General features: G+C 39.8%; 1 protein-coding gene across 5 annotated transcripts in view; it reads left to right on the plus strand.

Annotated features, from left to right (window-relative positions):
• CDH11 (cadherin 11) overlaps positions 1 to 11,155 on the plus strand; it is an 81,823-nt gene extending 70,668 nt beyond the window's left edge. For all 5 annotated transcript variants that reach the window (XM_014261077.2, XM_088062108.1, XM_088062107.1 and 2 more), the window contains 3 exons: positions 595 to 712; positions 6,717 to 6,968; positions 8,240 to 11,155. In XM_014261077.2, coding sequence (XP_014116552.2) covers positions 595 to 712; positions 6,717 to 6,968; positions 8,240 to 8,736 — 867 coding nt within the window. In that variant the 3' untranslated portion in view covers positions 8,737 to 11,155. The remainder of the gene's footprint in view (positions 1 to 594; positions 713 to 6,716; positions 6,969 to 8,239) is intronic.
• Positions 11,156 to 13,090: the final 1,935 nt, after the last annotated feature.

Below are 13,090 nucleotides of genomic sequence, written 5' to 3' on the forward strand. Positions count from 1 at the left end.
CTATCAGCAGTTATCCAGTGCTTTGTGCACACAGCGGGATTGGTGTTGACTGGGAGTACCCACCAGCACAGGGGCACTAGAGCTGGCTGGGAGCAGCTTTTCCAGTTGTGAGACTGGTTTGGATATTACGGAAATACTCAATGTCTTATGGGAAGAATCCTAGTGTGGTGCTTGTAGAGTTTGGCCAACAGATTTATTCCTGGCAGTCTGTGAGGAAGAGGGGTTAGGATCATAGGGAAATAGCTCTGAACATGATCTGTGCCTTTGCAGTCAGTGTAGCAGTTTAAAAAGGACTTTCTCAGCTGCTGAGTTTTCTGCATAATTTTATTTAATCTGTTGTGTTACCATTAATTCATGTTCGTGTATAAGAATGTTGAAGGTGTGTGCTTGTACAGCTGTAACTCTGGGGTGGTTAATGCAATAGTAATTAAAGATTGCCTGTTGTAATTTGGAGTCAGCTCTGTGTTGTATTTATATTTGAGGGGGGGTTCTGCTATTTTACAATTCTTAGTTAAGAGCTGTCTCAGAATGCTGCCTGTATGTGATGTTCCTAGAGAAGGAGCTGTTCGTTTACAGAGCGCTTTTCTTTTACAGCAATTTATTACAATTAGTGCTGATGACAAGGATGACTCGGCCAATGGACCAAGATTTATCTTCAGTTTACCACCTGAAATTATTCATAATCCAAATTTTACTCTCAGAGACAACAGAGGTTTGTGTGAAGATTCCTACTCTACCAGAATCCAAAGAAATGACAAAGTAGAACAAATGGCCAATGTAATATCATGCAACAGCAGTCATTAACTTTGGTAGAGTGTCTTTCTCCAGGATTTAGGGGAGGAAGGCAAAAGCATACAGCTGAGATGCAAGGATGTTTTTGGGAAAGTGGGATGTTTGTTAACTCGCTTGAATTTTCTTGAATGTGTATTTTAAATTATATAATAATACCCATCAGGATTAGAATCCACTGCCATTTTATGTCCCAGGAAGAGGATAAAACCACTGCCAAGCACGCAGTAAATGGAATTGGCAGATCTCCTTGATTTAGAGAAACCTAAAATTAGCTGAGACAGCATAAATTATTAGGCTACTTGTATTTGTTCACCACTGTGCATGCTTTTGTAAATTACGGATCACAAGAGACATGGGCTAAATTCCCAACAGAATCAAATCATGTGCAGGAAATGAAACGGGGATTTGTGCTGTGGAACATACCTGCATTGGCCATTGGCTGTCTCAGGATCTGAATATCCTGATCCCTTTGCCCATTTGGTATTCACAAAATAAAGTAGAGCTTTGCACTCAAATTGATGGCAAGATGTAAGAAATTTGTAAGCAGAGAACCTCAGGCCTGGGAGAGTGTCAAAATTCAATTGATCACAACATAATAACATCAGCGACCTGAACTTGACAGAGGTTGAGGGAGCCAGAGAAGGTGGGTAAACTGAAAAAAAAGAGAGTCTTGGCCAGTTTACATATTTACTCAATTTATTTCATTATATTCTGATTCAATGTTAATTTTTTTATTTCCATTTTACAGAAATTCCATTCTATTTTCATTTTATTTCCCTTCGCAGGGCAAAAACTGTTTCAGCTTCTAAGGAATTGGTTTTGATTAGCAAGCTTTAATGTTTGAAGGAAACTTGACTGTTTTCTGAATAGTAAAACTCGGTTGAACTGGTTTAAATAATGAATCCAAGAGTGCCAGAAGTACAAAAGGCAACACAATCCAGATACATGATTTCAGTAAAAACTGTTCTGTTGAGGCACACTTTATATCTCTCTCTCAACATCTGAAGGGAGGGTAATTATCATCAGAGTTCCCAAACAAAATCTCTGTTATTGCTGACTGATCAAAGTAATGCTGTTGCCTAGTGCTTGACACTTGTACATACACAAGCAATTCACAAAGGAGCCAGTGCAGGGCATATATTTATTCTCTTTAAAGTAGTAAAACACTAGTTTTGAAAAATTCATATGTGTATTTTTAGGGAGGAGTAATAAAACATGTATTCTTTGCTTGAGACCTGGAAGCCAAGTTTCACCAAAAAATACATTTTATAGTCAACACATCAAATTGAAAATAAATTAACAAGATTATAATCTATCATATAATCTGCTAGATATAATCTAGCAGAGGAAGTGTAAATCAGAATGGAGATAATCTCAGTGGTGTTATGGTTCCTGACTCCAGCCAATCCCATTCATCCTTCATTTCCATATGCAGCAAATTTGTTGCTGACAAAATTAACCTAGATAAAAGTGTGTTGTAGTTGAAATTATGATGTCAGTTTAATGTCATGTTTCTACCTGACAATACTGCAAAAGGTTATTTCAACAAGACAGTATTAAAGGACTGAATCTTCTCATACAATTTTCTTTTATGTATAGTCTGAGGAAATTCATCCATTTCCATCCTTTCTTTCCCTCATTTTGTTCAATCCTCAGTGCAATGATGTTGTTAATTTATGTATTTCCTGTGCGTTTTTTTTAAGTAAATTATACGAGAGCAAAGTTAAAAAATTGAAATTCTGTGTACTCCCATATAAAAAAAATTCTCAGGGAGAGTGTGTTACCATTTGCAAGTCAAATAATGTCCATGGTCATTCAAATTTTTTTTTTTTCAGTTGTAAGTCTAAGTATTCTGTAAGCTATGCCACAGCTTTCAGAGGGAATTGCTACTTTCAGAGAAAAAGGGCTTTATTAACTGTGGAGAACAGTTAATGAAAACTCTAGTGTTTGGGCCTATTACAGAACTTTAAAGTGAATACAGTCCCATAATTATCATTTAATAGAGTTTCTTTTTACCATCTCCTGAAAGTAATCACATATTGCAGTAATCCAAAAAAGCATAATCATATTCTACGTCCTATTAATAACCCACTGTGTTACCAAGTCTTCAGCTGTGAGCCCATCTCCCATAGAAAACATGAGATAATGGCTTAGCCCACGCTGGGATAAAACACAGAATTACTTTTGCACTGTTTCTTTATATTACAGCTCATAAACAAGCAGCACTGTCTGCCTGGGCTCTGCTCAATTCTGCTCCCACTGAAGTCAGGCCTTCAGAAGAGCAGCAGAGGCTCATGGCACTTCACAGCAGAGAGGCAGATTTTGAGTAAATGAATTTCCTGCTTTTAACCCTGCAGGGTCCTGTGCTGAGATGCCCTTTCCTTGGGTTCCCTCAGCCTGCCATTCCTGGAAGGGCTGCAGTCCCAAATTCACAAGATAGAGCTTTACAGAGCCTGAAATTAAATTTGTGAGCCCCTGAAAATCAATTACTAAAGTCCTCTTTTAAACTCAAACATATTCTTCACACATTTTCAACAACAAAATTTTGAAACACACGAACAATCAAGTCAAAGGATTTTGCCATGGATTATCCACAGTGATTGCCACTCCTGGTAAGGTAAGGATTTTAGATAGCTGGACCCTTGAAATTGTTCTGTTTTCTGGCTGAGTCAGCACTCACACCTGATATAGGTGATAAAATTCACACTGCAATCAGCTCCTGTAATCTAGAATCCTCCTTACATAATCTATGTGTTAAGAAGCCCCCAGAAGCTGAGCTACATTTGCCTATGCACACAGGAAAAATTTGAAGTCATCAATAAGATCACCAGAGAAAAAGACAAAAATCAAAGGTCAGGGAGATCAGTAAAGGGATCACCAATAAATAATTTTAGCTTCTAATTGTGAAGATTTCATGGAGATCACAGTGACTCTTCACTTGCAACACCTTTAGATGTTAGATAGCCAAGACAATCATAGCTGGAAGAATGTGAAATTTTGGGAATGGCCTTGAGATGACTGTTCTTCTCCTTCTTGTGTTAACCCCCATTGTGTTCATTAGACTGACAGTCAGGTAGTTCTCATATGTGTTAAGTAATAGTTTTAAGCTGGTATTGACATTTAACTTCTGTTGGCTTAAAAAATGCCATTTTACCAGGATTATAGTTGTGCTCCTGGGCCTTGAAAATAATAAAAAAGCAAGGATGAGAATATTAGCTAGGATTATATGTTATCTTTTATCTAGGTAAGAAAGGAGTTTTTTTCCTCTTATGGATATTATGTTTCTTCTAAATATGAGAAGTGAACATAAACAGTAAAAGTTTAAAAAATGACCTTTTAGGCTTGATGTATTGTAGTCCTTTTTAAAATTGAACCAGGCATGTTGATCAGATTTTTCTTTTTAAAAATTTATGTTAAACTAAAAATCACTTCCCATTAAAAGAGATAAATCAGCCATTGGATCAAAATCAGCTTTACTTAGTGTAAGTGACCGCAGTGGACCAGACCAGTCTGTATAACAGCTGAATAATTTGCTGTCCTTTTCTTATTTCTAACTAGGAATACTATTTCAGCTGGCAAAAGGCAATATAAATATAAATATAAATATAAATATAAATATAAATATAAATATAAATATAAATATAAATATAAATATAAATATAAATATAAATATAAATATAAATATAAATGTATAGCCATAGACTAAATATACTAATATATGGTATTGTCATCCATTACACAGTGCTTTTGCAGCCTCAAGGCAGCTGTAGCTCAGCCCCCTGTTGATGTTCATATTTTTTGCCACAAGGATAATCTGTCCTGTTGTGATTTTTCATTTAATGGAACAGATCTTGGTTGTCCCATTGAGGAAATGAATTATTTGTTGCATTTTTAGAGGACTCTGTGGAATAGTTTTATTCTGGATCAATATATTAGTTCAAGTTAGCTGATAGGTTAATAGATATTAGATGTTGTATTCCTGTTTGTACCAAATTGTTACGGGGCCATTAATTTAAAGTTCTAAAATAAGGCTCCTGTCATGCAGACATTGATATCACCAAGATCCTGTAAAAAATTGTGCCTCAAAGTTTAGATGGTTCATGTAAACATTCAGGCGATTAAGAGGACTCTGATGGAGACAAAGGGCACCTCCAAGAGACACAAGTAATAATCAGATTTTTATCAGGGTCTCTGTCCTTAGCAAATGTGACATTGTGCAAAGGAGAACAACTTGTTTTCTACCCAGTTGTTCTTTTTGTGAAACTCAACACCAAAAACCAACAGTTCTGTCATGCCCAGGGCATCGGGAGTGTGGGCTGGCCAGACAGGGGTAGATATGGGGGATGGATTCATTTGGTGTGTAACAAACAGCTCCTACCTGAAATATTCATCCTTTCTGGTGAAGTTCCTTGGAGAGTCAAGCAGTGCAAACATCCTTCACATCCCATAGATTGACCAAATTTGGGGACAGTTTCAGACCTTGTCTTACACTAGGGGCACTGCCTGCAAGGGTGGTTAATACAAGGCAAGAACACTTCTCTTGGGGTATAATTTATTCACAAATTTCCATGGAAATCACAGTGATTAGATCATTAGAAGAGGTTTTATGGTTTGCATTATTAAATTCTGGGATTTATGCTGACTCTTCAACAGGAAAACGATTAATCTGCAGAAGCCTGAGGCAGCAGTAAAGTGGGTAGCTTTGGAGGTGAACAGCCCTCCCTGAGCAGATAAAATAACTGCTCTTTCCCCCCCCCCCCCACCTTTCTGTTATATAGTGAAAAATAAAGAACATGGCAAACCAGGAAAGGTTGTGAGGAATAAATCTTCAATATAAACTGGCTTTTGATGGTCTGAAAACCACATATATGATTGCTTCACTTTATCTTCTTTGGGATGTCTACAACTGTTATAAACTTTGGTTCAGGCTGAACTGAGAGAGCAAGAGAGTGGCACAACAAGGGAGCCCTGTTGGTGTTCCCCTGGGACTGGGAAGCACAGGCTGCCTTAGCCCAGGGTGTCATCCCACACTGTCTCCTTTCCAAGGCTTTAGACAGAGGAAGTGTGCAGGACCATCCAAAATGTCCTGTGCTGAGATGGCAGCTTGTTTTCTCTCCCCTGCACTAAGGCAGGTCACCTCTCATGAGGACAGTGGGAAGAGAGTTACAGAAATACTGCCAGGAGCTGGACTCATGGATCCCTGTGGGTCCCCTTCCCACTCAGAGCATTTTTGATTCTGTAATTTAATGCTTCCTCACATCCACTATATTCAGAATGTGCCCAGACATATTGTGCGTGTATGATCTAGCTCTCTGAATTCTGGCTTTGGAAGTTTGGGTGAAAATCAGATTCTGATAAAACAGTGTTACCTTCAGTATTTCTTACTGAAACAACAAGGGTCAAATTTGCTCATACTAAGCAAATATTGGCTTTTGTTTTGGTGGGAGTCTCATTAATGGAGTCCATTTGGGGACAGATGTCTATCTACCATGCTTTTAGGAGTGACTCCAAGAATACATAAGGGAGATATGGGTTTTTACCCCTCCATTGAAAGCTTTAATTCTGGAACAACAATAAAACCAGCTCAGACAGCAATAGGAAGGTCCAGCCATTTGGGTAGCAGAAAAAATATAGTGACTTTCTCAGAAAGTTACAGGTACTAAAGGATGCTATCAGACAGAGATTATCTGTGTTGGTTGTGTTAATTAAATAATTAAAACTAAGTGTGGTGATGTATGAATTAAATACAATCCTATAATTGCTCTTGAGTCATTTGAAAGATGACACTTTCTACTGGTGTGTTGTAGAAATAACACTAAAGCCCCTGAAAATTGAGAGCCATTGCAGCGAGATAATATCCTTTTCAATATCGCCTAAGACAACGACTCTGGAAAAATTAATGATGATTTTCTCTCTTCACGCAGATAACACAGCGAGCGTGCTGGTCAGACGGGAAGGGTTCAGTCGCCAGAAGCAGGATTTGTACCTCCTTCCTATTGTGATCAGTGACGGCGGTGTGCCCCCGCTGAGCAGCACCAACACGCTGACGATCCGCGTGTGCGGCTGTGACAGCAGCGGCTCCCTGCTGTCCTGCAACGCCGAGGCCTACGTCCTCAACGCGGGGCTCAGCACCGGCGCCCTCATTGCCATCCTGGCCTGCATCGTCATTCTGCTGGGTAAAAAATGTTCCTTCCTTGCTGCTCCTCTGGACTTGTGTTAAAAAATAATCCTGCCCTCAGCTACAAGATGGTGAAATTAATTTTTATAGGCAGTATTGATGTGCTGTGAGAGGTTTTGGGGTGAGCTCAGTGTGGCCTTGCAGGGCCTGAAGGAGCTGCAGGAGAGCTGGAGAGAGACAATTGCCAAGGGCTGGAGGGACAGGACACAGGGAATGGCTCCCAGTGCCAGAGGGCAGGGATGGATGGGATATTGGACAGGAATTGTTCCCTGGCAGGGTGGGCAGGCCCTGGCACAGGGTGCCCAGAGCAGCTGGGGCTGCCCCTGGATCCCTGGCAGTGCCCAAGGCCAGGTTGGACACTGGGGCTGGAGCAGCCTGGGACAGTGGGAGGTGTCCCTGCCATGGAAGGGGTGGAATGGGATGGGCTTTATGGTCACTTCCATCCTAAACCTTTCTGGGCTTCTATGGTATCTTCAATACTAAACACCAGTGAATTTCTGTAGATGTGCTTGGAGAATGTCCTCCTGTGGCCTAGTGCCAGCTAATCAGGGACACTGCTTAAAGGAGGTCATGTCTTAGAGTTCTGAGTTCTGTGATCTTCCCTGGATGACAAGTTCCTTATTGAGGTCAGCCGGGATTAATCGCCCCTGCCAGTTATTTCCCTCAAACCCATCTTGTGTTGAAGACAGATGAGTGGCTTGGAAGACCTGCTTTTAAGAAAGTGTTTTCTGATGATTTTAAAAAAATATGTAATATTTTCTGATTTCCCTGTAGTATTTTATAGTGTTTCTTTTCTTATATACTTTATTTTATAGAAATTTGAAGTGAGAACGCAGAAGCAAATATGTCTTTGGAGGTTTTGCTTAAAAAATTCCATTTTAATGGAAATGCCACTTGGAATTAGAGTTAAGCTTTTGGCATACAGGAGAGTATAAAGATTCATCTTTGTTTTGTTGCAGATATTCATGTGCTTGAGCTGCTCAAAGGCAGTGTCACAGTGTTCTGCAACACTTGGGGCCCCACAAACACATCCCTTGAATTAGTGTTGCAGTAATGAGCAATTAGTAAGAGCAGTGGCATGCCGCCCAGACAGAAAGCCTCAGATCAGTTCTGTGTACAAACATCGCTGCTTTTACCTAGCAAGGAGCACTGAAAATGCAGAAGTTTGCAACAATCCAGCAGAAAAGCGGAGGGCTCGGGGATGCAATAATTACTTACAAAGGGGCTGCTGTTCGACAGTGCAATCTAACCATGCTTTTTTTTCCCCAGTCATTGTGGTACTGTTTGTAACCCTGAAGAGGCAGAAGAAGGAACCCCTGATCGTGTTTGAGGAGGAAGACGTGCGGGAAAACATCATCACGTACGATGACGAGGGCGGAGGCGAGGAGGACACAGAGGCATTTGACATCGCCACGCTGCAGAACCCTGACGGCATCAACGGCTTCATCCCCCGCAAGGACATCAAGCCCGAGTACCAGTACCTGCCCAGGCCGGGGCTGCGGCCCGCGCCCAACAGCGTGGACGTGGATGATTTCATCAACACCAGGATACAGGAGGCTGACAACGACCCCACTGCCCCTCCCTATGACTCCATCCAGATCTATGGCTACGAGGGTAGGGGCTCCGTGGCTGGGTCTCTCAGCTCCTTGGAGTCAGCAACAACAGATTCTGACTTGGACTACGACTATCTACAAAACTGGGGACCTCGATTTAAGAAACTTGCAGACTTGTATGGCTCCAAAGACACTTTCGATGATGATTCTTAACAATAAAGTTTAAGATTTGGCCTTAAGAACTGTGTCCGAAGTTCTGAAGAATCCAGAGGAAATGTAAGCAGGTATTTTTTTAAAAATCAAGAAAAATCTCATTTAAACATTTAAGTTTGACAGAGAGGATTCCTTTGATATAAGAGGACATGAAAGTGGTAAATACTGTGAAGTACCTTTTCCTACAAAAGGCAAATCTGGAAGTTGGCTGCCAGCTTCACTAAAGGAAAAAAACCCACATAAGAAATGCGAAATATTTAAGTGAAGGAAAATGCTAAAAGTGAACCTACAAATGAGGGAAATCTTTTATGTGTTATGAACATCTAAATCTTTTATGTCAAAGAAGCTTCCACAAATTAGAAAAGATAACAGTTCTGAGCTGTAATTTCGCCTTAAACTATGGACACTCTATATGGTAGTGCATTTTTAAACTTGAAATATATAATAATCAGCCAGCTTAAACCCATATGATGTATGTACAATACAATGTACAATTATTATGTCTCTTGAGCATCAGACTTGTTACTGCTGATTCTTGTAAATCTTTTTGCTTATTCTTTCATCTTGAACTAATACGTGCCAGATACAAAAACTCTGTCTTGTTGCGGTGGGAGGCGCCCTATTTCTATGTCATTTTTAATGTATCTATTTGTACAATTTTAAAATTCTTATTTTAGTATACATACAAATATCAGTATTCTGACATGTAAGAAATGTTACAGCATCACACTTATATTTTATGAACATTGTACTGTTGCTTTAATATGTGCTTCAATATAAGAAGCAGACTTTGAAATAAACTGATTCTTTTTTAATTCTTGTTCTGGTTATTAAACATATAAAGAAAAACATAGTGTTTCTAATGTCCCATTTATAGTTCTGACTAATTTACTACAATTGTGACCTTTTAATAGCCTTATTTATTATGTGTTTGTAGTTGGTTCGTTGGCTTGTTAAGTGATTATTTAAAAATCAAGTACATTTTACAAATGTTTTTTAGATTAAAACAAATGTAACGTCTAGTGAACATTTTGTACCCTCTCTATCTACAGCGTGTGGCTGCTCCCAGAACACAGTAAGAATCATCATATAGTCTTACTGTGTTTCCTGGATTAAATTAAGTGTAATACTTTTCAGTATTTCCCATGTAATATGCATTTATCTTATATCTTAGAGATTCCCAAGGTTTCAGGGCTGACTTTGTGAGTGAATGGGAGTACTCTGTACTTACACTTTACTCCAGCCTTGTGAGTTTCCATATCTGTGCTGAGCTTCTGTGGGTTCTAGAGACTAAAATCTGACCCAGTTTAGCTGTGACTTCCCTAAGGACTGTTCTACCTGACAATTACCTTACCTTAGTAGTAATTAAGATTCTGGCACTTAATTTTTTTTATTTATTTATTTTTTTTAATTTCCAGTAGAAAAGCATGATCTGCGGATAGGGAGACATTTTAATTGGTGACAACAGAAATACAGAGTGCTTTCAGAGTTATTCTTTGTGATGCATGTTTTTTATCCAAAAAGGGATCTATAACTTTTTTTCTTTTTAAATATTAGTTCAGAAGGAGCAAGGGACTGGGATATGTTCTGCACATCAACATTTTCTGCATCTGCGTACAGCTGTACTTCTGCTGAATTTAAGACAGTTGGCTGTTTAGGGTCAGAGATCAGCAGCTACAATATGGGAAGAGGCAATAAACAGAAATTATCTACATTTTCCTACATTTGTTTTACAAACCCTGTCCTTCATTTGCAGTCAGGTACCAAACTGCTTGATCTGAGAGGAAGTCTCATTTGTTGGTGTGTTGCTTTTCTGAAGACCCCCCATATATGTACTTAGATTAAAATTTAACTCCTTAAAATGATGACTGATGTTTCAGCTCTATATCCATAACATATTCACTTTTCCCTTTATATCCCTATGTTTTATAAGGCAGAGTTTGCTAAATCAGTAGATTTGCTCTACAATGTTTATTGTAATATTTCACTTTATTATAGCTGTATTCATTCTATATAATTCTATAGTTTATTATTAACTTTGTTCAAATTTCTTTGGTTGTTGATTTTCCTCTTGTTTATAATCCAAAGAATATTTTGCTAGATTTGCACATTTCTCCATTAAAAATTTAAATAAACATTAAAAAAAAAAGAGTATCACTTTACAAATTAACAAATTGAAATAAAGTAAGAAAAAAAAAGTAATTTGTAGAACTCCATCCTCATTGATGCTATCTGGATTTATTTCACTTTTAAGCAGGTTTTAGAATTAATAACTGCATTTTCTACATTTTTATGTTTAATTTTTAAGAAGGACATTGTCAACTACATTTTTTAATAGTTTCAAATGCTTCGAGTTTTAGTCTCTATTGTTTGTAGCACTCTCGTAGATGCTTGGAAATAAATTTTCTTTCCCTGCTGGTTTTGTCCTTTTTCATTTGATTATTTTTCCCCTTTCCAGTGAACATGCAATTACAGTAGAGCTTTTTTAAGTTAGGTTGCTAATCTCAGCCGAGGCCAGCCCCGAAATGCTGGAATTACCCTCACTCCGGACTGTCGGCAGCACCTCGGATGAGCAGCGTGTGTTGGCACCGCAACAGGACATAGCTTTGCCTTGAACTTCACCACGGCCCTTGCTGGAGCCTCAGGTCTTTAATCTGAGCTTGGTAAAACCCAGCTCAGAACTGCAGCTCCGGGTTAGTCCTGGCACACATGAGAAGGCTGTGGGCCGTAGGTTGTTGCAGCATTCCCAAAGATCTGAGCCACCTGGGAAGGGATTCACACGCTCCAGTTGCTTTAGCGCAGTGGCTCTGCCTTCCCCAAGGACAGAGCCTCACACCCATGGAAGACAACTAAACGGGTAATTACAAAGTCTCTAGGTCTGGAGAAAGCCCTAATCATGAGGAGGATCACCACGGCCGAGCCAGGTAAGGCAGGGGATGGTGGCAAGTGCAGGTGGTGCTTTGGCCAGTTTTCCCTCTTGCAAGTCCCGCCTGAGGATCATTTGAGGGGCTGCAACAATGCCTCTCCAAACACCATCAGTAACAGACAACCTGACCTTACCAGAGGGATGTTTTCTGTGAGCTGAGCAAATACTGAGCTCCAGCTGGCAGAGCTGCTCAGCTCCAGATCTAGCTGGGTGTCACCAGGAGAGCAGGAGGCTGAGGTGCCGCTCCCTCCCATGTCTCTGCAGTGCTTTGGAACACCGTTCCTCCTCCTGGCAAGAAGCAATTAGGGAAGTGTGTGCAGGGCTGGTTGCTAAGGTAGCTCTCCCAACTTGCACTGAAAGGGAAGGGGAGCGTTTGTTTGGGAATTCTCAGATCACCTCTGCTGTGTTCCTGTCACAATGTCAAGCAGTCTTTGATACCATGTCAAGGGGTACAAGCTTGCCAAGCGAACCACCAGCATTTCTGTAATCTCGGGTGAGATCCTGCCCCAGAGCCTGCTACAACTCAGATGAGAAAAGCTTTTTAAAGAGCTTGCAGGTTCTGTTGGTTCCGTGTTGCTAACTGACTGGCAAAATAAAATGCTGAAGTTTACCATGTTGCTGCTTGTAAGCTCAGAGAGAAAGAGAAGAGTAGGAATTTAAATAAGGCTCACAAAGGGACAATCTTAGGGACCCAAAAGAGTGGAATTCTTGTATGTCTTCCCCATCTAGCTGCATTGTCAGAATTACTTTTGTAATGAAAGGGTCAGTAAGCAAAAACCCAGGTAGGAGTTGTGCAAGTTTTCCCTTTGTCCTTTGATCTAAATACTGAGCTACTGTTACAAAAATGGATGAATTGGCATCAGAATCACATTCTGTATCAAGGGGGGAAAAAAGAAAAGGAAAAGGAAAGGAAAAGGAAAAGGAAAAGGAAAAGGAAAAGGAAAAGGAAAAGGAAAAGGAAAAGGAAAAGGAAAAGGAAAAGGAAAAGGAAAAGGAAAAGGAAAAAGGTAAAAGGAAAAAGGAAAAAGAAAAAAATATGAGAGGGAAAAGCAAAAGGAGTGACTTGGGAAACAGACTGAGTGAGCTTTTCCAGGAGTGAGCTGCAGGTCTCTGGAGCTCTACTATTGTTTTCACTCTTTTAGGCTGAGACTAGGCATCAACCATCTTGACCCAGTTCCATTCCCTGCATGAAAGTGCGAAGTTTTCCATGATTTATTATCACTGACTTCTGTGTTTGATAAGAAAGGCTCCTTCAGACCTGGCTGAGCTGGACTGTCTACAATTACACAAGTCCAATTCATGGATTCATAGCCATTTGAAAAACCTTTTTCTTGTATTTCTGCATGAAATCTTGGGCCTTGCCTGCTCACCAACTCTAGATCTCTGTTACTCCCTCCCTTAATGAGCTGCAAATCCCACATCCTCAGT

The sequence above is a fragment of the Pseudopodoces humilis genome, chromosome 14 (assembly GCF_049639895.1).
Source record: "Pseudopodoces humilis isolate 2021_Gansu_Grassland_sample_001 chromosome 14, ASM4963989v1, whole genome shotgun sequence".
NCBI lineage: Eukaryota > Metazoa > Chordata > Aves > Passeriformes > Paridae > Pseudopodoces > Pseudopodoces humilis.